Consider the following 25,289-nt stretch of genomic DNA (forward strand, 5'->3'; position numbering starts at 1 on the left):
CTGCTCTGTAGTTCATGTGTCCCTCACTGAGGTCTCACCGCCGTGCCCTTCCTTTGAGTTGGATTCTGGCTCTGTAGTTCAGGCTGACTTGGTGCTCTTCCTCCTCCCTTGGCTTCCCAAGTACAAGCCTGCTCCACCATGACTGCACATTGCCTCTATAAGACTGCCTCATATTGCTGAGAAGTTTTTGGCATGTTTTGCTATTGTGACTAAATTTTATTCTCTTGGAAGGATCCCTCTCTCCCTGTCCCCTATTCTCAAGTACCATTCTTTCCATCAAATGTTAAAGGTTCTATATTGCCAGAATTCCTTTCCTTTGGAATGTTATGTGGGTGAAATCTTGCACCAGGCTGTGTCGTCTAGTCCTTCAGTTGGCCCACATAGGTGATTTTTTTATTTGCCTGTATATGTGTGTGGTTTGTGTGTGTTCACATGTATGTGTGGAGGTCAGAGGCTGCTGTTAGGCATCTTCCTCTGTTGCTCTCTACCCTGTGTTTTGAGGCAGAGTGTGCTTGTTTGGCTAGTCTAGCTAGTCAGCTTATTCTGAAGATCCCCTGTCTTGTCTTCTGAGTGCTGGGATTACAGATGTGTCACCTCAGTGGCTTGGCATTTACGTGGGTGGTGCGGACCCAGCCCCCTTTCCCTACAATTGCACACAAGTGCTTTATCCGCTGACCCATCTCCCCAGTCCCAATACAAAGTTTTCAGCTTAGCTTTGTGTTGAGTTTTTAAAAAATTATTTATTATGTATTCTTTTTGAAATATAGGAGTGCTCTGTCTGGGTACACTCCTACATGCCAGAAGACGGGATCAGGTTTCTCTATAGTAGAAGGTCATGAGCCACCATGTGGTTGTTAGGAATCAAACTCAGGACCTCTGGAAGAGTAGCCAGTGTTCTTAACCGCTGAGCTAGTCAGCCTAGCTTTGTGTGTTGAGACCTTTGTGATCGTTGGAGGTGCATACTACGGTATATTATCCCAGCGAGTGCTCTAGTTTGTGTCCTGTCCCCTTTCAAAACGGAGGCTGGGCAGGATTAGCTTCATGTGCTTCCAGGCAGGGGCTCTCTGAGGGGTTGCAGTTTGCTGGCCCAGCCCGCAGCTTCAGTCTGCAGTGTCCTACATCCCTGGCCTACAGGAAACCTGGTTTTCTTCCTGTCTTTTGTGTTCTCTGTCTTTACCCTTTCCTACCCTTTCCTTCTTAGTTCTGATTCTCTCCTTTTAATCAAATCATTCCGTTTGCTTAGTCTTTCTGATCATAGAGCTAAAAATTAAAAAAAAAAAAAAAAAAGGAGTCTTTTCTTGAGCATTTATTTGAGTGAATGAACCTGTACTCTGTATGTTCTCCTGTGAGAGGAGAGAGACATGGTCTGAGCCAGCTATGGTGGTTTGTTGTTAGTTGTGTTTTGAGGACAAAGACGCAGACTTATTTAAGAGAGGAGGAGGACTGGGCTGTTGCAAAGGTGAGGAAAGTGCTGTTGCTGAGAAGTCACAATCTGAGGTGGCATTCTTTTCTCAGTAATAGAGAGAATGAGCCAAGGGAGGGAACTGAAATCAATACATTGCAGGACTATTACAGAACAGGTTTCTTTTGTTCCTAGAGGCTGTTCTGTTGTTTGACAGAGAGAGCAGTTTGGAGGTGGGAGGGATCGCAGCCCTGAAAACCAGTCTCCGCATTACTTTCTCAGTTAAGGATGAAACCTCAAGCTCAGCCTTGGAGGACACTTTGCCCCCTCAAGTGATCAGTCTGTAAGCCAGGACAGGGAAGGCACACTCAGCCTTCCTGGCCAATGTCATCGATAGCTGCCCAATAGGGAACTGTGGTCTAGGGGCTCATACTCAGTCTTCGAAGATACTTGTTGTTATTGGGAATATCGTTTGGACTGGGTGGAGACACTCTTAGAGAGTGTGTCCATTGGGGCAGTAAGGGGGCTGAGAAGCATTCATTGAGAGGATCTGTGTCCAACCAAGTGGGAAGACCCTGTTTCTTAAGAACAACCAGGAAGATGCAGAAGACCTTGAGAAATGAAATCCTTGAAAGATTTCCCCAAATCATCACAAACAGGAAACTGTTCAAAAGATAAATGCAAACAGCCTAAATCAGTGAGCTGGTTCCTCTTGCTACATGGATCCTGAATTCCTAGCTGAACCCAGGGTCCTTGTTACAAAAGGATTTCTATGCAGTGGAGACCCTCCAGATGGCGCTGTTCCCTCAGGCCTGAGCATCACAAGGCACTCAGCTGGTGTAGTGGGGAAAGGGAAGCTAGAGAACCTGTCTGCCTTCTCCTGAATTCATGTCTTTGGCCTTGGTCAGCTCTAGAAAGGTCATCTAGACTCTGAGCAGCACTTACACTCCAAACTATTAGCTCACTTGTGAGTAAATCACACAGAATTTGATTACTGATATTATTGAAGATGAGATTATAATTCCCTTCCCATGCTTGCAAATACTTATTGAGGATTGGCTTTGGAGGAGTAGTATTCTAGTTCGGAGTTCCCAAGTTTTCCTCCTGCCTTTGGAAGTACTAAAATACACAAACACAAAAATACTTTTGAGATTATAAAAATAACCTGAACTGTATAGTTTGCCTAAGCTGTAGGGGTTGATTTTGTGCCATGGATAAATCAAAGCGTGCATAGGGGTGACAGGAGGTTGCTGGGAACCCAGGGAGGAAGTCTGCTGTACACTGGTACTAAGTTACGTGGTTTCGGCCTTGGTTTTTTCCCAATCACCAATCTGGTTGTGAATATTTGTTACCATTTTCTCCAAAAATTAAAAAAAAAAAAAATGATAAAGCCCTAATTTTGAGGAAAATTAGAATTATGATTTGGATCAATTCTTTTATTGGGAGAAGTTTGGTTATGAATTTTGTGAAATCATAGCTTATGATAATCAGAAATAACACTGGCTATCTGTAATTATGCTATGGAGTCTACCAGGCATAGGAAGGGAGCAGTAACTGATGAGCTATCTCTGAGCATTTCACTCCTTCAGACACCATGCATCCTAGTTCGTTTAGGGCAGGAGTGGCTAGTAAGGTCTTGGCTACACCCACTATTGAAGAGGAGATTGGTACCAAACTAGTGGCATGTACTCTCACATACTATGGACCCAACTTTTTGTATTTTCTAGGTATCAGATATTGTTGTTCGTACTACACATAACTCCAGAACAAAAATGTCCTGCCCTCTGGTAATTCAAATTCTAGTGGAAAAGATAGAAGTAAACCGGGATGCTTAAAGATGGTATTGCAGGAGATGCAAATGCCAATGCATGTAGGACCCTGAGGGTCAGTCTCAGTTCTGCACTGCATGGAGATTCTGCCCTGCCTTGAGAGGTAACTGAGCCCAGTGCATATTTAGGTGCTGCTACTGAGAGAGGAAGAACTCAGGACAGTGGAGAGGGTACAGTAGGGCGGACAGAGGTAGCAGAAGATGGACAAGATGAGTGTAGGGCCCATTGGCCATTGTAGACATCTGAGTAGTTTTATTTTTACTTGAGTCAGTCTCCTGTCTAACGGCTTCCAGGAAACTTGAAGAGGTACACTAAAAATAGCACGAAGAACCTCCGTTTGTCAGTCACCTAACTTCGTTACCTCGTGCCCAGCCCTCCGCCATCTACAGTGTTCATTTCTTTCTCTACTCTTGCCAACACTGGAACATGGAAGCAAATGCCACATAGCTCATTCCACCTGCAAGTTTTGTTGCTGTGAAGCTTCCTCGATTTGCTCACCACAGTCCCTGAGAGCTGCCTGCACCCTCTTTCCTCAGTTCTCCTGGCTCTCCCTCTGTCTACTGCACTTCACCCTTGAGCACTGGCTGTTAAACCTGAAAGCGATTGACAGCTGGCTCGCATCCTGGCTTTCTTAACTGTTTACTTCAGCTAACCTAATCCCATGGTTTCAGAGTGTTCAAACACTTTAAAAGAAAAAAAAAAAAAAGACTTACTGAGTTACAGGAGAGAACTTGTCTTTGAAACACAGGCTTCACTGGGATACCCAGAAAACATGGCTGCCCAGCCAGGACAGTGCTTTCTGGAACCTGGTATTTGATTTAAGACAAAGCAATGGCTTTCCAAAAGTGGGTCTGGATGGCAAAAGGAGTGCCCCTACCTAGTTCCAGTTTCCCCTTCTATCCTCTGCTTTATGAAGGTTGCGTTGAACACCCACTATCATTTTTCATTGGCAGGGAAGCCTGCATTTTATTTTATTTTATTTATTTTTTTTTGTTTTTCAAGACAGGGCTTCTCTGTATAGTCCTGGCTGTCCTGAAACTCACTCTGTAGACCAGGCTGGCCTCGAACTCAGAAATCCACCTGCCTCTGCCTCCCAAGTGCTGAGGAAGCCTGCATTTATACTTGACTACAATGCTGTATGTTAAAACTATGGGTAACAACAAATATGTCACTTTGTTACAAATTACATTTCGTTACCATTCTATGGCTAATTCTAGTCTATATTTAGACTACTGTATCTGTATCTATCTTGTTTAAAAGATGAGAGCTGGGTGATGGTGGCGCATGCCTTTAATCCCAGCAACCCAGAAGCAGAGGCAGGCAGATCTCTGAGTTTGAGGCCAGCCTGGTCTACAGAAGAGTTCCAGGACAGCAAGGGCTATACAGAGAGACCCTGTCTCCAAAAACAAAACAAACAAACAAACAAACAAACTAAACTAAAAACCCCTAAGCAGTCAAACAAAAAGCTTAGGACCTGTGCTTCCCAATGTTTTGAGACTGGGTCTCATTGTGTAAGCCTGGCTGGCCTGGAGCTCACAGATGCACTGGCGTCTGCCTTCATATGCAGCCGCACCTGGCACCAACTACTTTGTAATCTGCTCTTTTGTAAAATTGACTTCAATTGCCTTGGACTGAAGTCACAGTACATCTTTTATCAAAGTCTTTGAAAATTAGGGCACTCAGTCATCTCAAGGACTATGTAATGGTTTTTGGATTACATCTGCAGCTTCTGTTATTTGTAAGTCCCAGGAGATATAATTCATTTGGGTCTAGAATCATGAACTCATTTAAAACTCAAGTTTCCTTTTCCTATCTTTTCAACGATCTTAGACTTTGTATTCCTTTTAACCAAGTTTGTTCTGTCATTTCCAGGTTGAAGATAATTCTCTTTGATAGGGAATGTGGAAGCAAAATAGTAGCTGAATTGCCAATGTCTGTTATTTTTAAAATATCACATTAACTCTAAGCATAGCCTGGCCCTATTTCTTCTTTCACTGATCTTTAATGCTGTTTTTACATGTCGAGGCCACTCTTAGGATTTTTGCATGCTAATGGCCATTTGTAGAATTCACTGTTGGCTCCTGTCTGCAGCAACATTACTATTTTTATTATATTATGTTTTATAAGGTCAGGTGTTTCCTTTTCTTTGGTCTTTTTAAAACAGAGCCTTGCTATGTAGCCCAGGCTGGCCTCAGTCATGTGGCTATGCTCCTGCCTCAGACTCCCAAGTGATGGGGTATAGGCATATGCTACCATGTTCAGCTTTGTCAGGGTAGCTTAGATGGAATAGGCAGGCAATTAAAACAACTGATTTGTTACATTTCTCTGTAAATAGGACTGTGTTATATGTCTTGGGTTTTACAGTTAGTGTCCCCCAGTTATTTATTTATTTATATTTTTGTTACTTTAAAGAATAAGTATTTATTTATTTATTTATTTATTTGAGACAGGGTTTCTCTGTACAGCACTGGCTGTCCTAGAACTCAGAAGTCCGCCTGCCTCTGGCTCTCAAGTGCTGGGATTAAAGGCGTGCGCTGCTACCACCACCACCCGGCCAAGCATTTTATTTAAAAAAAAAAAAATTGCAAACCTTTTAGCAGGCTTTTGGTAGCATCTATATGGTCATATGTCAGAGTGAGCAGGTGGGTGATGGAAGGCAGGCCCTGCAGCTGTGAGCAGCTGCCTCCTTGGCCCCGCTCTGGCGGAACAAATGAAGGAGAATGATTTCTGAGCATAACACTTCTGTCAGAGCCAAGTAGCAAGGTGGGATAAGTTCAGAATGGCAGACAGGACGCAGAAGCATCCACATGGTGAACAAAATCCCATGGTGACAAAATCCCATAGAGGAGGAGGCTGTGTCAGCCTGGGAACATTTGATAGTTATTGTACAAAAGGGACTAATGCATCTGAATTTGCAGTGGACCCTGCACCTGTATGCTGAAGGATCACAGGAGATCCAGATCTGCATAAGCAAAGACTGTGTTCATATTTAGTCCTAAGAACATCCCTGTGAGGTAGCTATTGCCCGTTTTGTCTTACTGATGAGAGTCCATAGCACAGAGAAGTGAAGTGTTTTTGATGGAAGACTCACAGAAGGTCATGTGATATCCAGTTCCCACTCCAGGTGTGTTGGCTTCTATAACTGATGTCTTTTTCTATTCTGGAAGAGTCTGCCACACAAAGAGGTCTCTCCTCTGTTCATGTCTCCAGATATATTAGCTTAATAATTAACTAGTTATAAAATGCCACAGACTGGATGCCTTGAAGACAGAAAAGGAAAAGAAAGCTGGGGTGACTACTGCACACATTTTTAATGCAGTACTTGGGAGACAGAGGCAGGCATCTTCATGGAAGTTCCAGGCCAGCCAAGTCTACATAGTGAGACTCTGTCTCAAACACACAAATGCTACATCTACCACCTGTTGCAGTAAATCTCCAACCCCAATAAGCCCGTGTAAAAAACACACAACCCAGCTATTTATAAGCTGTATGCCTCAATTGAGCAGATCTATCACTACACGAATCTATTCCTCAACTATGAGATCCCTTGCTACTTGCAGCTTCTCCGGGCCATGTGATTCTGCTCCATCTTCCTTCCACTTCTTCCTCCGTCTTCCCTTCCCTAGGCACTTTCTAAGATCTCCAGTTTCCACTGCCCAATCACAGGCTCTTGCCTTCATTTGACCAGTTACAATGCCCATAGTTCCAGAAGTTGCAAATTCAAAGTGAAGATGTTTATAAGTTTGGCTCTCACCGAAGGCTCATAGATGGCCTTGTCTTCACATAGTCTTCTTTCTCACTATGTAGATGTCACTGGCCTGGAACTGGCATGAAGATGCCTGTCTCTGTCTCCCAAGTACTGGATTAAAAATTTGGGCAATAGTCACCCAGCTGTCCAAATGTCCTGTACTTACATGCCTCATTGGCTTAGAGTTCATTTTTAAAACTTTGATTACTTCTGCAAAGTCCTCATCTCCAAATAAAGTCCCGTTTTGAGGGAGTGAGGACTTCTGGTATGCCAGGACAGATGTAGGCAAGGGACTTGGTGAGCATGCTGCTGTAAGTGGTGGGGGCCCAGTTCCACTCCCAACACCCCACAGGTCTCCAGCTCACACAGCTGTGCTTTAGAGGACACTGCTTCCATGCTTCGCTTTTCCTGCTGCCCCTTATCGTCTGTCCATTTTATTTAATCTGTTAGTGAACAGCTGTGGCTACCGTCACCTTCAAAGCAGGCCTGCTCACTGAAGTGAGCTCCAGGTCAATAAAGCATTCAGTGGACTCTAATTTAATTAGCTGAGTTGCTGGGACAGCTGCTCATAACTGAGTCATGGACTGGCAGACACTAGGGAGCGAGCCTGAAGGAGCATTTAGGAGTCTCTCTCCTGAGTGTGTATTTTGAAAGTAAAGGGCCTATATTACAAGGGAAGCCCTGAAGTTTCATCAGTATACATCAGTATAGCCCTCTTAAATTGTATAAAGTCTTTAAGACTCCGGCCCTACAAAGCCTCCATATTCTGTTGGTTGGGTTTTTCCTTCAACTGGTTCAAGCGAGCATGATTTCCAAGCGGTCACTTGTCCTAGATCCAGCTTTTACTCACAGGGACATTGACTATCTACCTTTACATTAGCTGTGGATCTTTCTCCTACTGTGGTAATCAGCTCTGGAGAAGAGAGAGCTCTGGATTTGCACTCAGGACACCGGGCTTCACGTTTACACTTGTCCATTACAGCTCAGTGTGAACTTGGGCAAATCATTTAGTCTCTGTACTCTCAGTGTGGTCAGCACTGAGATAGAAAGTCGGGCTCTGTTTCCTTCTCAGGATGGCTTATTGGTGTGTGTGTGTGTGTGTGTGTGTGTGTGTGTGTGTGTGTGTGTGCGTGTGTGGTGTGAATACTTGTATGTTAGCATGATTGTAGTGACCAGATGGCAACCCCACATGGTGTTCTTCAGGTCTCCTCCTCCTCTTTGTTTCCTTTTTAGACAGTGCCTTTCATTGTCCTGGGACATGACAAGTAGGTTCATCTGGCTGGCCAATGAGCTCCAGGGATCCACTTGTCTGCATCTCTCTGGTTCTGGGATTCCAAGCATTTCCCATCTTACCTGGGTTTTTAATTTACTTTTATTTTTTAAAATATGGATCCTATGGATTGAACTGAGGTCAACAGATGGAGCTCTGTCTCCATCCTTTAGGACAGCTTTGAACACTGACTAAAGTTTAAAGGACCCGTTTCTACCAAGGGTAATGGAACACAAAGGAGACTAGGACACACACACACACATGCACACGTACACGCACACACATACATAATGCATTATACTGGCATGATTGATGGAAACTAGTCTTGGGGAGTAAAGCAAAGGCTTGGGGTATCAGAGAAGGTGGCCCATGAGCAGAGTGATTTATTTTTTCTAAGTCACAGGACAAGAGTTTCACACTCAAGTCAGTCCCTGAGCAGTGATGGAAGGCTTTAGACTGCATTTGCTGACCCAGAGCAGATGTTGTGGAAGTTGCTTTTAATTAGCCACATGATTAATATTTTTGTTGCTTCTTTAGGTCTTAATTAAAGTAGATGGCAAATGTTCCATGTGTCTGATACTGGTGCCACCGACTCCCTCTGTGGGGAAGGAACTGTTCTTACAGTCCATCTTCAGCTGAGTTTATGTCTTGTGTCTTCACATGGAAACCTGAATGATTCTCAAAGCAAATGGCTTCCCCCCGATTCCTTTCCTATCTTTTTTTTTTTTTTTTTAATTTTTGAGATTCTAATACAATTATAAGATTTCCCCCTTCCTTTTTCTTCTTCTACTATTGGCTTTTAAACAAATTGCTTTACAAAATGAGGTTATAAGGAAGACATTTTAACTTGTAGTATGCAAATTATAAACTTCATATTTTATCTCAGAGCCTGAGAAACAGTCCAGGGACAATGAATAGTTCTTTGTAGGCTTAGAAACCATTTCCTAGAATACAGATTGGGTTTTTTTGTTTTGTTTTGTTTTGTTTTTTTTTGGTCTGGGTATTTCAGTAAGGACAGCCTTGTGCTCTGGCTGCTCTTGGTCCTGCGTGGGGAGAAGAGAGCTGTTCTTCTGACATTCCTTCCCATTGCTGCTGCTGCTCCAGTGGCTGTCACAGGAGGATGGAAGGGGATAGCTTTACCCTCAATTGAAGACTATGATGTGTCATTACTGAGCAAAGTGCCATGGATGAATGTCTATATACGAACAGAAGCCACCAATTCTGGATTTGGGGCATTAAAAGTGCAGTGTGCGATGTGTTGAGAGTTGAACTGTATCTTGAAGCACCAGTTTAAAAAAAATATGAGGAAGGACTGTACAGGCCAAAAGCACAAGACTAAATGAAGGTCGGGCTTCATTGATGGGGGTGAGCCATCTACCTGACTATTCTGGGATTTTGTCATTAGGATATAGGGTACAGGAAGACACAATACAGTGAGACATGAACCCAAAATGATTGGTCTGGGATTGGATCATGAAGTTCATTGGATGGTTAGCCTGAAGAATTTAAAGTTTATGCTGGTAATAAAGGAAAGAAAGAGGACATTCAGATGAGAAGCAGAGTGGTCAGGGCTGAACTTGGCTTAGGAAGAAACTGTGGTGGCTACCTGGAGGATGTTGGTATAGAAGAGAGAAGGGCTGCAGGGAGATGGTTTAGGAGGCCAAAGGAGATGTGATGATTATTACTGATTTCCAACTTGACAGGATCACCTAGGAGATAAGCCCTGGGCATATTTGTAAGGGAGTTTGTAAAGGATTGAATTTATTTTTAATTTTTAAAATTTTATTTATTTTGATTTTATGTGCAGGGTGTTTTGCCTGCACATATGTCTGTGTGAGGGTGTTAGACCCCTGGAACTGGAGTTACAGGCCAAGTTGTGAGCTGCCATGTGAGTCCTGGGAATTGAACCCAGGTCATCTGGAAGAGCAACCACTTAACCACGAAGCCATCTCTCTAGTCTCTGGATTGAGTTTATTGAGGTGGGAGGAAACATAACAGATTATCTTGACTGTTTATGCTAATTAATTGACTGACATGACATACTCTCACTGCATACTTGGCTAAGATTATGTGTTGAGTCGGGCGGTGGTGGCGCACGCCTTTAATCCCAGCACTTGGGAAGCAGAAGCAGGTGGATTTCTGAGTTCGAGGACAGCCTGGTCTACAGAGTGAGTTCAGGACAGCCAGGGCTACACAGAGGAACCCTGTCCCAAAAAACCAAAAACCAAAAAAAAAAAAAAAAAAAAAAAAAAAAAAAAAAAAGATTATGTGTTGAGATTACCATGAGGAAATGAATAGGCCTCCACTCTTGAAAAATCCATCACTGGCTCAGGATCCAGATACACATTCATTTCCCAGAGTACCAGAGGGTGGCATGTGCCCACCAGTGTACCACAGTCCTGAGACACTGAGAAACATTTAATTTGGTCTTTAGGGATGGTGACAGGCTGATCATGTAGCTTATTAGAAATGCTTTTCCTTGCTCAGGAGAGAAAGATGTTGAGCATTACTCTGGAGCTTTACGTGGTCTATCCCATGTGCTCCTCCAGCCTCTGTGTGTACCATCTCTTCTCTCCCTAATTCTACCTTATTTCAGTTCTTCAGAGGTTCCACTGTCTCTAGCCACAGGAATTTGATGGTGACCTTTACTTGGAGCATGCTCTACCATCCCAGATCCTTTCTTCTTGGCTTCCATGAGGAAGCATTTCTCTGGATCTTCAGAGTTGGTCATGTCAATGGCCCAGGCTTTCATTAGCATCTTGCAACTCTCTTTTTAGCACTCTTTCAGTCAGGACTTTCACATTGTGGGTACAGCTTTTACTGCCAGAGAGAAATGTCTGGCTTTGCTCACCACTGTATATTCAAGTTTTTACACTAATGCCCAGAGTGCACGTTGTATTTCATTAATAAATATGATAGATTCCAATAGTCAAAGGGAGAAAAGCATTCAGGAACAGGGACCAGCAGGAACAAGGGGTTATTCAAGGAAAAATGAATGGCTGGCTTATGGGACAAGGTTAAAAGAAGGGGTAATGGCCGGGCAGTGGTGGCGCATGCCTTTAATCCCAGCACTTGGGAGGCAGAGGCAGGTGGATTTCTGAGTTCGAGGCCAGCCTGGACTTCAGAGTGAGTTCCAGGACAGCCAGGGCTACACAGAGAAACCCTGTCTTGAAAAACCAAAAAAACCAAAAACATACAAACAAACAAACAAACAAACAAAAACGGGCAAAAGATGAACCTTTGTGGCAGACGAGGGCACCATCTTTTTGAACACTGGAGAATGTATGCGACTGGCCAGTTTGCCCAAGCTAGATTATGAGTCTTCTCAGACAGACTTTGTCTGTCTTGACTGTTCCTATAATATGTCTGGAACAGTGCTTGGTGAATACCTGCTTAGTGAATGAAGAGTAGGTGAATATACACCCAGGCTATGGAAGCCATGAGGATCCATGGAAGGTTAATATATTTAAGTTAGTGAATAAGCAGTAGGTGAACATACACCAGGCTACAGCAGCCCTGAGGATCCATGGGAGGTTAATACATTTAAGCTTGCTCTTGGCAAGGTTGCTTTGGCAACATGTGCATGTGCATGCATATGTGTGTGTGTGTGTGTGTGTGTGTGGTGTGCATTTGTACATGTCAGAGTTGACTCATGTCAGAGTCTGACCTCTTCCACCACATATGTCTTTGCAGGAAATTGAACTCAGGTCACCAGGTTTGGTGTCAGGAGTCTTTACCCTCTGAGCCATCTCTTTGGCCTGACAGATAGATTTTCTTTAAGGGAAAGATGGTCCAGGCTGATGATGAGAACTAGAAGCAGAAGATCAGTAGGTGGTTGTTATGGTAATCTTGAGAAAGATGCTGGTGGGTGGCTCGGATAGCTGTGGGGCTGGACAAGGGGGCAGACTTGAAATACTGCCTAACTGAGGTGGCCCAAAGTGTCCCCCCAACCCCCAGTCGGACTTTTGGAAGGAGAGGAAGCCCTCAAAGGAGAAAAGGCTGAATGTGAGTCACATCCAGGCCTCAGAGCCCTTCTGAGGAGGCTACTTGCCCTCCCCACTTAATTGAGCACTCCTTTCTTGTAGGATAAACAAAGCAGAATATAATATTCAGAATGCAGCATGCTAAACAAAAGAGCAGCTGATTACTGCATGGAACCGCCTGGGTTTTCTTCCTAAGTACATTTTTATCCATTTCTTTATAGGCAAAACAGGGAAGGTGGCAGCAGTCACTCAGGGGGTCTCCGCCGCCTGTTTGCACATAATAATGCTGTGGAATAAATTAACTCATTCCAGCATTTCCCCAGTTTTTACTAATTAAAGTGTTTCTTTTATGAGACCCGGGAATCATTCCTTTTTGTTGTTGTTGTTGTTGAGAAAACTTCTCTCCAGATGTCTGGATGGAAAGAGATGTGTGTTTGGGCTTCATCAGGTTATGTGGCGGTGGTAGAGGGTCTGGTGGGTTGTATGGACCACAGTGGGATTCCCATACTGAGCTTAGAAGGGGCGGGGTGATGGTATGAGGAGACGGGAGGATTCTATGACTGCAGTGGGCCCTGTTGCAGTAGAGGCTGGATAAGAACGAGGGATGTGTTACTGACAGAGATTAACAGTCTTCATCATGAAGAAAGAAAAAGTACATACTCCAGCCTGCATCCCTCAGGGCCATGCCCACCATGTCTTACCGAAAACCAACCTTCCTCTTTCTGTTAGAGGGAACGAGCCTAGTGAGGTGGAGACATATTGACTCCATGAGGAGGATGTGATTGAGGGAGCTGTCTAAATATGTCTGAAATCCACAGAGCAGTCAGGAACACAAGGTGACAGCCAGCCTTGAATCCTCAGTCAAGGAAGGGGAGGTGGTGAATGCTGTGAGAGTCCGTGGGTGCTGACCAGTGTCTACAGGTGGAGTTTCTTCCTTCTGAGCCTGGTTGTGGATGAATATATGACTCATGCAGTATGTGCATGGGTTGGCCCTGGGGAACGATTCTGGCTTGTATGTTATTTATCCCTCTAAAAGGAGAGAGCTTGGATTTAGCATTTTCATTCTTTTTTTTTTCTTTTTTTTTTTTTTTTTTTTTTTTTTTGTTTTTTGAGATAGGGTTTCTCTGTGTAGTCTTGGCTGTCCTGGCACTTACTCTGTAGACCAGGCTGGCCTCGAACTCAGAAATCCTCCCGCCTCTGCCTCCGAAGTGCTGGGATTAAAGGTGTGTGCCACCACTGCCCAGCAGCATTTTCATTCTTTATAAGTCCAAGAATTCTATATGAATTAGAATTTGGTATTTCTATTTGGGTGGAAGGGAAGGACTTCACGCTATCTTTCCAATACCAGAAATCATCTGGAGGTGTTGAAATAGGCCCTTGATGCTTTTGACAGTAGTGACTGAAGGAGAAAAAGGAACACTCATTCTAAGAGCCGTGAGTGGAAGTTCATGTGTAGAAGTAGTCCTGGAGGACCAGGTAGTCGTCAGTGGGAGCAGGGCCAGGACTTGGTTGAGGCCATGTCAGCATCACCAGAGTGGAAACAGGCTTCTGGTCCTCCATTCAGAGGGTTGTGTGTTAGGTGGTTCCAGGTAGACCACATCATTTAAGATGCTGTTATCCTTCAGGGATTCAAATGCTCGTACACTGGGTAGTGTCCCCTTCATTTTTATATTCTAGGCTCATTCTTGCTTCAACCTAGAGTTAAGCATTCTCCCAGTGTAGAAAATAGGCAGGGTGAACCAGACTGACTCTGAATGCTAGGCAGAGAAGGGTGATGAGGGAGAGACAAAGTCCATTTGATGTGGAATCTACTCTGTAAGAGATCAGAGCTGGTCTCAGGAGGCCTGATGTCCTGTCATTGCCCTAATGCACAGCCACACCACGGATTCCAACTGGAATATAAGGCCAGGTAACTCAAGCCACTGGGCTGCCTCCCTCCAGACACAGGGCTCTTGGAGAGGGACGAAAGCCAGTGAGAATCCCTAACTGATGTGCTAACTGGGTGACAGAGAAGTCAGTCTTCGCTCTTGTTTTTATTTATTACTTTCTCATCCCAGGGGGAAGAAATCATTGGAGTTTAAATGTGAATTTTATGGCTCTCTAGCAAGGGACTTAAATAAACATTTATTGAATATCTACCATGGTAGTTATTAGTGCTTTATAGCAGACTGCAGGATTACATTTTTTTTTTTTTTTTATGGTTTCCTCATGGCTGGTGGAGCCATGTAATTCTGGAGCAATAAACGGTGGGTGGTCCGAGTAAATACTCACAACTCAAGGTCCTCTAGAACTTACTCTCTCATCATTGTGACTAACGACCTTCCAGAAGGAGACTACTCTTTTGGCTTGAGGTTGTGTGTGTGTGTGCTCGTGTATTCGTGCACATGCATGCATAAGTTCCTGCATTGTGCATATATGCATGCTGATACACATATGTGCACATGTGGAGGCTGGCGGTTGACATCAGATGCTTTTTTTTTTTTTTTTTTTTTTTTTTTTTTTTTTTTTTGGTGTTTCAAGACAGGGTTTCTCTGTGTAGCCCTGGCTGTCCTGGAACTCACTCTGTAGGCCAGGCTGGCCTCGAACTCAGAGATCCGCCTGCCTCTGCCTCCCAAGTGCTGGGATTAAAGGCGTGTGCCACCACCACCTGGCTTCACTTTAGTTTTTGAGACAAGGTCTCTCACTGAGACTGAAGCTCACTGCTTCAGCTAGGCTGACTGACCAGCAAGCCCCGGGGACCCAAACTCATGTTTTGATGGTGTACAGCAAGCACTTTACTCACCAAGCCAGCTCCCTAGCCCAGCTTGAAGTCTTAATTGAGGATATGTGGAAAGGATGCTGTAGTTTGACACCCCCGTGGAACTGAAACCTTAACAAGAAACAAAGCTTTATTGTCTAAGCCAATAAGGACCGTTAGTTGTTTGCTACTGCAGCCCAGCCGGCTTTAAAGCACAAGCCTCTGTAGGATGCTGCAGACACCATGTCTTACTCCAGTCTCCTCTGAGGTACCATTGGGCCATGCAGCGGCTGACATAGACCTGGCTTGTTTATTTGATTCTTATGGTGCTGGGGACCAAACCCAAGGTCTAATGCATGCTAGGCAGCACCCAAGTACTAAGCTAGAGTCCTCTTTTTTCACTTTTTATTTTGGGATAAGGTCTCTCTGTGTTGCTTAGGCTGGCATTGAACTCACTCTGTAGCCTAGGCTGGCCTTGAAGTTGTGATCCTCCTGTCTCAGCCTCCCTAACATCTGTGAGCCATCAGACCTGTTGATAAGATGGCACAGTGGGTAAAGGCCCTTGCCAAGCAAGCTTTGTGACCTGAACTTGATACCTTTAACCCACGTAAAGGTGGAAGGAGAGAACCACCTCATATATGTGTGTATATGTGTGTGCGTGTTTGTGTATATGTATATATGTATATGTTTGGCAAGTGATTTTTCAGATCCAGTTTTCTAAGGCTGGATTCTTTGTTACATGATCACTGAAGTCCCTGTTTAATGTTCAGCTAATGGTTGGACAGAGCCTTTCTCAGTTCTTGGAATCAGGAAGTCTCCTAGTCTCTGCAGAGAGCCCTGGAATGTTCTCAGGAAGATGCAGCTCCACTTAGCCACTCCTGCTTGTGCAGAGTCTAGAGAGTCACCAGAGGGAGAGCTCAGACGCTTCCTTGTGTCATCCTCTTCTGGACAAGTGCACAGGTGTCAGCATGTTATGTGACTGCCTGGAGTCCCAGAATACATTAGAGCTCTTCAGTCTCCTATAAGCACCTCATCCCCAGATTCTTTTCTAAGGGTTTTAATACAGTTTATTGTGATCAACTGTTGCCCACTACCTCAGACATCCATTAGCTCTAACAACTGCCCCTCTTCCATAAGTTTAAGTTAAAAAAAATGATTGAAACAGGTGAAGCCCCAAGTTAGATCAGATGCAGGCAGTGTGGCAAATGCTTTCTGCTGGGGACCCACTAGGTAGGTCAAATAAGTGATAGCTCTCTGAGAAAGTTGTTCAGGGCTACAAGCCTGTGTTCTTTCTTCTTGTGGCTGTACATTATGCCTGTAGGATGTTGGTCCTTAAGGCTACCGCAGAGCCAAGGTGAAGGAGATGGGATTCCAGCCAGTTAAAAATGCATAACACTCACCTGAGCATTGCATCTTTTGAATAACACCTTCCAGATTGCTACAAGTCTCGGAGTAATTTCCAGGACTTTGCAAGACTTGATTCTAACTAATTTTTCTTCTGGTTGTCTCATTGCATTGGTGGAGTAGAGAATTTCCATTTCAGTTCCACAGACGTCACCTGGGACTATTTGAAGTATCCTTTTCTGTAGTTGCCACATCTTTTTTCCTCCCTCTCTCAAAACTCAGTCCAAATGTCTCCTACTTTGAGAAGAAGCCCTCTCTGGGCTTTCTGGGCAGATGAATCAAATCTTCCCTTACTCTCCTATATTTTTATGTCATTGTAATTTCACTTTTCACAAATAAGTTATTTTTATCAGTTCCTAGCCTAGCCTATGGGTCTGATAAGTAAGCCTGTGACTTATTTAACCGCCATACATAGGCTCATTCATGACACACAGTGGGTGGTTGACTTTGTAGGCTAAAGACTGCTGCTCTAGGCGTCCTTAGTGCCCAGCTAGGGAGTCTCATCTCTGGCCACCAGTTCTCTCCTCTGTGTCTATAAGTCATGTAGGATCTCTGTGTCTTCATCATTGCATATGGGTTCAGTAAGTGTATGAGGAAAAGAAGGGAGAGAGAACAGTATGGTTGTCTCAGTTGAAGCTCAACAATAATAACGGTGGGGTGTGGAGTAGGCAAGAGGTTAGGGAGGCGAGAGAGGAGGCAGAGTCTCAAACAAGCAACTCAGAACTTTCAGTGACAACATTTCAGGGGGTGATCCTCAAAGTGCTTGCCTCTACTGAGCTAAAAATGAGTCAAGCCAGATGTGGTGCCGCACACCTTTGATCCCAACCATGAGGAGGCAGAGGCAGGTGGAGCTCTAGGAGCTCAGGACTGGCCTGGTTTACCAAGAGTGGCAACTCATTTAAAACTATATTTCTTGAAAAAGCCAGGAAAAAAAGAGAACCAGAAGAGCAGCTGAGGCCCTAGGCAGCTAGAGGGGAAGCTTGATGATAGTCAATACGATTAGTGGGGCCTTTATGGCCCCAAGTTAGCAAAGCCCAAGAGGAAACCACAGGCAAGAGTACAGGTAGGGCTGGGCAGTTGAGAGTGCTTCCTGTGTTTGCAGAGGACCCCAGTTCAGTTCCCAGCACTGACACAGGTGGTTCACAACCACCTTTGACTCCAGCTCCAAAGGATCTGACACCCTCTTCTGGCCATCAATGGGACTTTTATACACATAGCATTTACTTACACAGACACATATGTGGGCATAAACCTTAAAAAAAAAAATTAGGTTGGCTGACTTTTTTCTCCAATATTCACTCTAAGTTTTTTTTTAAAGATTTATTTATTATATGTAATTACACTGTAGCTGTCTTCAGACTCTCCAGAAGAGGGCGTCAGATCTCATTAAGGATGGTTGTGAGCCACCATGTGGTTGCTGGGATTTGAACTCAGGACCTTTGGAAGAGCAGTCAGTGCTCTGAACCACTGAGCCATCTCTCCAGCCCACACTCTAAGTTTTGAACCACTCAAAATAACCTTTAGATTGCTGTGAAGTTAAAGCAAGAGTAATAGATACAGCTAATTTTTACTGCCTTGGCTGGCTCAAGGAAATGGAACAGGCTCAGCTCACCCTGGGGAGAGTGTTGTCTGCATGGTTACACCAGTAAAAACATCCTCAAGGGCTCAGGAATATCAGTGATTTGTTCTTTTCCCAGTCTGCCAACCAGCTTTAGCATTTCTTGTAAGGTGTACTGTCTTTTCCCTGAACTCCAGCTTCCTTTGTTCCCTGAGTGTTCCTTTTCGGTCTTCTTTTAGTTGACTGGGGAAGATGCTTTCGGGTAGGTGGCCCTAATCTTGGGTCATCCACCACAAGAGCCATCATCTCTTCCCTTCAGTTCTCTGGCAACCATAATGTCACTAGTCTAAGCTAGTAATAGTAGAAAAAGAGTTTTATGGGCTGGAGAGATGGCTCAGCGGTTAAGAGCACTGACTGCTCTTCCAGAGGTCCTGAGTTCAATTCCTAGCAACCACATGGTGGCTCACAACCATCTGTAATGGGGCCCGATGCCCTCTTCTGGCGTGTGTCTGAAGACAGCTACAGTGTACTCATATAAATGAACAAATCTTAAAAAAAAAAAAGAGTTTTATATTCAACATCTCATTTGGTTTGAACCTCAACCCTGTGAAGTGATTACTATGACTCTCCTTTCACAGGGAGGCCGGGTGGGAGAACTGTATTTCCTGAGAGATTTGACTCTAAAGCCTGTGCTATCGAATTGATGCATTGAAGGGATCCCTGAATGGCAGATTGGAGGAGAGGAGCCCACTCTAATGCCTGCTTCCCTGGCACCCCTCGGCTTCTTTTTTAAAGAGACATGGCTCCAGGTCTTTAAAGAGACATGGTGTCCAGCCCCAGTCTGGGATCAGCTACACTGTCTTGAACTTTGAAACAAGATTGCACCAATGGCTGTTGGATCCCAGGGGTGAACTGGGTGAGAACGCCTCACTTCCTAGCAATCAGGTGAAAGGCTCACCGTGGCTGAGACAGGTAACAAAGATACCTCATCGTCATCTGTCAGCCCCAACAAGGTGACAGTCTGAGACTGCTGGGAAGGCCAGCTTCCACAGAACTCAGAGACATTTCCATACATGCTAATATCACTCTCTAGTGCAGCCCTGTCAACAAGAAGGGGGAACTGTGCTAGTATACAGGAGACACATTTTTTTTTTTTTTTTGGCACAAGAGACCTGGTTGTTAAGCAACAGTAGCCTGCCCCACCTCCCTATTTTCTGTTTCCAAGCTTCCAGTTAGCAGATAGCAGGGGCTGGGGCTGCCAGGCCCAGCCCAACCCTTGCCCTGATTCAACAAGGGGCCTATTCATGAGCCCTGAGCATAGTTCATTGTCTCTCTGGTGCATGTCTATGTGTGTAGGGGTGGGAGACAAGAGGAGGGGCTGTGTGTGAACCAGGGAGACTTAATCCTCCAACCACGCTGGCTGGGCTGTTGAATCAATCCTGACATGAGGACAGGAGCTGCACCCTGCCCAGCAGATCTTACTGCCTTACATCAGTGCAGCTGACTCACACGGTAAGGCTGTGCCCCTGTCATCCCTTTATCTCTGATCAACCTCCATCCCTGGATGCAAGGTTGTTAGAAGAGCTTCTTCTGGCAGCTCCGGGGCAGGAATCCTAGCTGCCTTTTTTTTTTTTTTTTTTTTTTTTTTTTTTTTTGCCATTCCTATTCTGGGCCGATAAAGCAGTTTGCACATGGCTGTACTGAGCAAAGCATTAAACAGATTCCTCCTTAGTCCAGCCCAGAGGTGTCTTTCCATGGAAGGCCCGTGTTTTCAGGCTATAGCATGCGTTTGGGCAGGTTGCATTTTGAGGCGGGTAGTGCCTGAGACAAGGTGATTAGTTGAGAAGCTGGGCTTGAAGTCTAGTGTCTCGGATATTAAGACAAGAGGAAAGCCTGGGTGTGCCATGGAATTGTTTCTATAATGGGCTCTCTGATTAGACAGGGCATCTACTTGAGAGGAACTACATGCCCAGAGAAAACCCACACATGCCTATGGCCACTTCCCTGGTTTTCCCACACCTGCTGTCCTTTGCTGTCATCTCTGGGCACAGATGGAATATGTGTTAGGACACACGCTGAGAGCTATGCTTTTCCTGAAGTTGGCCGGCTCCTGGTGGGAGACCCAGTCCTTCTTTGGCTATGAATGGTGGTGGGGAGGTGGACTGGAGTCTCACTTTGTAGGAAGGGGTTGGGTTGCTGCCCTCTGTGCTATCTACACTGGCATGGGAGCTCATTGGTAGGCTAGTGAATCCACTTTTGGACAGTTTAGGGGGCTGTGCTGGATGAGGCTGACAGGTTTTCCCTTACCCTAGATGAATGGTGGAGAAAGCCAGTTTAGCAGGCAGCAGAGGCAAGACTCTGGAAATGTTCCATTGAATACCTGGAAATCACACCTAAGATAACATTGCTTTGGGTCAATGGTTTTGCCATTGCTTGGGACAATCCAGTGTGTCAAGAGGGAAAGGCGATTTACAGATATGAATCACGACAGTTTGGTGTGTGTGTGTGTACACGTGTCTGTGTGCATGCCATTTTATAGGACAACTCCAGGTGTCAAGTGCTACCTATCTTACCTATCTTGATTCTTCTCTTTTCTTTTCCTTCCTTGTTTCCTTGTTTCCTTCCTTTTATTCTCTCTCTCTCTTGCTTTTTCTTTCTTTCTTTCCTTATTTCTTCCTTCCTTCCTTTCATACCTCCTACCCTCCTCCTTCTTTCCTTTCTTCCCTCCTTTCTTTGTTTCTTTCTCTTTTTTTTTTTTGGAGACAGCATCTCTTATTGGTTTCATATTGATTTGGCTAGGCTAGCTGGCCACTAAGCCCCAGAGATCTGGGATTGAAATCATGTGCTACCAGGCCCTGGGTTTGCATAGCTTCTAGGGACAGAATTTAAGCCCTCATGATTTCATGGAAGCCCTTTACAAAGCTGTCTTTCTATGGAGCTGTCTTCCGGGGTTCTCTCTCTCTCCCTCTCTCTCTCCCTTCCTTCTTTCCTTCCTTTCTTCTTTTCTTTCTTAAAGATTTATTTATTTATTTATTTACATATGTGTATGAGTGTTCTATTTGTATGTATGCTGACATGACAAAAGAGGGTATCAGATCCCATTACAGATGGTTGTGAGCCACCACATGGTTGCTGGAAATTGAACTCAGGACCTCTAAATGAGCAGTCAGTGAACTTAACCTCTGAGGCATCTCTCCAGCACCAATTTATTTTTAAGTCCTTTTTGTTTGTTTGTTTCTTCATTTTTTCTTTTTCTTTTTTCTCTTTCTTTCTTCCTTCCATTCTTTCTTTCTTTCTTTCTTTCTTTCTTTCTTTCTTTCTTTCTTTCTTTCTTTCTTTCTTTCTTTCTTTCTTCTTGGTTTTTTGAGACAGAGTTTCTCTGTCTAGCCCTGGCTGTCCTGGAACTCACTCTGTAGACCAGGCTGGCCTTGAACTCAGAAATCTTCCCGTCTCTGTCTCCCAAGTCCTGGGATTAAAGGTATGCACCACCACTGCCTGTTTCCTCTTCCTTTTCCTCTTCCTCTTCCTCCTCCTCCTCTTCCTCCTCCTCCTTCTTCTTCTTCTTCTTTTTAAATTAGGCTTTGTTGTTGTTGTTGTTGTTGTTGTCGTCGTTGCTGAGGCTGGCCTCATGGGTCTCCTGTTTCACCTCTGGAGTGTTGTGATTTTAGGCATATCCTATCATACCCAGCTTGAGTCTAGTTTTAAGATGCTATATTTATTCTATCAGATTACAAATTCCTTGGGGAAGAATTCATAGCCTACATGCATTTCTTATTGATATTATTATAATTAACATATAGCTTGGGTTTTATCAATAAAACCCTTATTTTCCTCCCTCACTTCTTTTCTTCACCCCTCCTCCTTCCCTACCTCCTTCTACTCCCCTCCCCGTCCCTCTCTTCTTTTCTTCTTTTCCTTCCTTCCTTCTATGCCTTTTTGTGCCAGTCTTTGGTATACATAGACCAGTGCAGAAATAAAGAGAAAGAAGTGAGGCCCATACAAGTCAATAATAAGTTTCCTTTTTTCTTTTAAGATTTATTTATTTATTTTATGTATCTGAGTACACACTGTAGCTGTACAGATAGTTGTGAACCTTCATCTGGTTGTTGGGAATTGACTTTTGGGACCTCTGCTTGCTCCAGTAGACCCCGTTTGCTCAGTCCCTGCTCACTCCAGCCCAAAGATTTATTTTTTATTATTATACATAAGTACACTGTAGCTGTCTTCAGATGTACCAGAAGAGGGAGCCAGATCTCATTATGGGTGGTTGTGGCCAACATGTGGTTGCAGGGATTTGGACTCAGGACCTTTGGAAGAGCAGTCGGTGCTCTTACCCACTGAGCCATCTCACCAGCCCATAAATTTTCTTTAGTTAAGGGCATTCCCTGAAGAAATGACCTCTACTTTGAAGGGTCAGAGGAAGGCAGCTATGTGAGGCAGGGGCAGCAGATACAAAACTTAGAAGAGTGTCTGAAGGTCCCAAGGAGTGGCACAGTACTATGGAGAGGGCTGGTGCTGGCAGCAAGGATGGAGAGCTGAGGAAGGGCACGATCCCAAAAGCCTTGGAGGTATGGCATGAGGCTCAGCGTGATGCTGAGGCTGCAAAGATTCACTGGATCCTTTGAAGACTGGACCACCATCTTCATAATGGCATCTTAGAAAGATTACTCGGGCTTTACAACACGGAGAGTATGGGCCAGGCCAGTGACCTAATCCCTTCCTGAGGACTGGGCTGACCACCCTTTACCACCTGCAACTAGAGGACACTAGGGTGAGAGTTCAATCACCGGGAGGGAGGAGTTATCACTGTTATTTTATGAATGATAGATGCCTGAAGTTTGGAGTGGTGGTCTGAGTTATTTAAATTCCCAGGATAGATTGTAAGACCTAGTTATGAACTTCTCAGTGCTTGTAAGGATGTTATCTCATTGCTCGTCGTGAGTCAGGATCTTCTGCCGTACATGTGGACTGTCCTGCTCCTTTCTTTCTTAACCACCCTGTCTTTGCTTCATCAGTATCTTTTGCCTGGACCACACAATGCCTGACAGAAATACATCAACTCAAACCCCGCTCACCCAAGATGACCCCGCCTTAGAGACTGCCCCCCTTTCTTGATTGTCTTGGAGAAAAAAACCACCTTTTAGTCTTTTGAATGCCATTAGTGCTTTTAATTGAATTCTTTGTGGTCATTTGACAAGGACCATGACTTGTGTTTGGGACAAGACTGAGAATTCTTTGAGGAGTGATGGTTTATCCTGAATTACTTAACATGTCTTCTATGGTGGCTTATGAACTTTGGCCAAATACTTTTGGGGAATGATTGGTGTGCGTGTGGGTGTGCATGTGTGTGTATCCATCCTCCTTTTCTGAGATAGAAAGGAATGGAGGTGTCTAGAGTGGGACATTGGTGTGCCTGGGGGGGGTGACCTTTTAGATGCTCACAGGAGGCAGGAAGAGAGCATGGTTAATGGAGAACGTGGACTCTGCAGTGGAGCAAGTCTGGATTCCAGTTTTCTTCTTGCTATTGCAGCCAGACGAGAGTGAAGTGAATGAAGCAGGTATCTCTTGGTAGATGTCTTATAGACATCTACAAGTTGAATAGAGACTTCCAGATAGCCTCGGGGGCAGGGCTGAGATTAGACACTGGAATTTGGTGAGAGCTTGGTCTTCTCTTGGCAGCCCTGATGTGGGGCTGCTGGATCGCCAACCACTATTTCTCCAGGGTCCGACACTGGATGACCAAAGCCCAATGGAGATTCGGTATGCAGAAGAGGGTTCTGGGCCTGGGATCTTCAGAACAGAGTTGGGAGACCAGCGGCAACCCAGTAAGTCACACTTGGCTGACTACTAGGTGGGGACAGGATGGGATCAGCAAAGGATGCTCTTCCTCCATCCCTTATACTCTTCTTGGGTCAGTGTGAGGATGAGGGACATCTCATTCTTTATTCCCCACTTGCTGTTTCCCGCTTCAGGACCAAGTGGGATCTGGGCTTCAGAGACCAGAACCAGGCTCTATCCCTTGGGGGCAGACTCCTGTTAGGACCTCAAGGTTGAGTAAAGCTTGCTGATGGGAGGAGACAACCCAAACAGCTTTCTGCTTCCTTCATAGTCTCTCAGTCCCAACGCTGGTGCTGCCTGCAACGTGGCTGTGTAATACTGGGTGCCCTGGGGCTGCTGGCTGGAGCAGGTGTTGCTTCATGGCTCTTAGGTCAGTGCTGGGCCCTTCTGTCTGAAGAGGAGAGGAGGACAGGATCTGGGGGAAGCTTGGAGAACTTCCAAACAGGTGCTCAACAGGCACTATATGTAGATGGATAAGTCCTTCTGTCATTTGTACTGTGAAGATTGAAGATAGCCAGACAGGCAAGGGGTTGCCCGTGGAATAGAGGGATTTAAGGGTCAGAGAGGGAACAGCCTGGCCTTACAGTCCTGTCACTGTGTAGATGATCCGTGGTTTTGGTCAGGTTTCCCCCTCTCCCACATAGAAATGGTTTTTAGTGAGAGACAGACAGACAAAGAGAAGCACAGGATAGTCTGACAGACAGTCTTGTGCCCCTCTTACTGATTGATTGGGGTCTGTCTATAGGCAATGTAGCTGATATAGACTCTTTAGGAGGCAGGCCTACCCCTATTGCAGTACTGACTAGCTAAGCATGTTGAGCCTTTCTGGGGAATTTTCCTCCCCATTCCCAGTCTCTCTGTGACTTTCTCTGCACTTTCTTAAAGTACTGTATCTATGGCCGGCTGCCTCTCCTTCCATCTCTGGGACATTGCAGGAGGAGGAGATGACTTTGACCTGTCCAGGAGTGAGCAGTGAAGAAGAGCTCCTTCCGTCTCTTCCCAAAACAGGTGGGCCACGTCCTCAAAGCTTCAGGAGCCAGCTTTGCTCTTAGCTTAGGGCCTTTTACAGCTTCAGGACCCAAACAAAGGACCAGTCGTTTGCTATGGCCCCTCTGTCTCTTCCTCTACTGGAAAGGGGGTCGTGACAAGGTCCCCGTGGCAGCGCTGAGCTCGCGTTTAGGCTTTGCAGGCTTCCCTAAGGAGTGGCCTGATCTTTAGTTGGGGTGAGTTTAGGAGACCAGGCCAGTAGAGAGATGGAAGCTTGTCATTTCGGGTAGTGTGAGCTAGCAATGCGGGGGAAGAGAGTTTGTGGTAGGGGGTGGCAGTGTGTGAACAACAGGGCCACCAGAACATCTAAGAACATCACTTTATATTGTCCTCTGGCTGCCTCCACTGGCCATTCTTCCAGGTAAGAGTTGGAGTTCATACAGTACAATGCTGTCCAAAGGTTGGATGTTAGAAGTTAGAGTTATAGAAGTTAGATCAAGCCTGGGTTTTTTTTTTTTTTTTTTTTTTTTTTT

At 44.9% G+C, this 25,289-nt stretch overlaps 1 protein-coding gene across 8 annotated transcripts in view; it reads left to right on the forward strand.

Annotated features, from left to right (window-relative positions):
- Positions 1–19,375: 19,375 nt before the first annotated feature.
- Positions 19,376–25,289, forward strand: part of Tmprss5 (transmembrane serine protease 5) — a 16,279-nt gene continuing 10,365 nt past the window's right edge. For 4 of the 8 annotated variants that reach the window (XM_031345204.1, XM_031345207.1, XM_031345203.1 and 1 more), the window contains exons 1-4: positions 19,376–19,443; positions 23,654–23,756; positions 24,041–24,214; positions 24,655–24,777. In XM_031345204.1, the coding sequence (XP_031201064.1) occupies positions 23,681–23,756; positions 24,041–24,214; positions 24,655–24,777 (373 nt within the window). In that variant the 5' untranslated portion in view covers positions 19,376–19,443; positions 23,654–23,680. Of the gene's footprint in view, positions 19,444–23,653; positions 23,757–23,903; positions 24,215–24,654; positions 24,778–25,289 lie in introns of those variants that run through there. The other 4 variants (XM_031345206.1, XM_031345209.1, XM_031345211.1 and 1 more) reach the window with 3 other exon arrangements.

This window comes from Mastomys coucha, unplaced genomic scaffold (assembly GCF_008632895.1).
Source record: "Mastomys coucha isolate ucsf_1 unplaced genomic scaffold, UCSF_Mcou_1 pScaffold23, whole genome shotgun sequence".
Classification (NCBI taxonomy): Eukaryota; Metazoa; Chordata; class Mammalia; order Rodentia; family Muridae; genus Mastomys; species Mastomys coucha.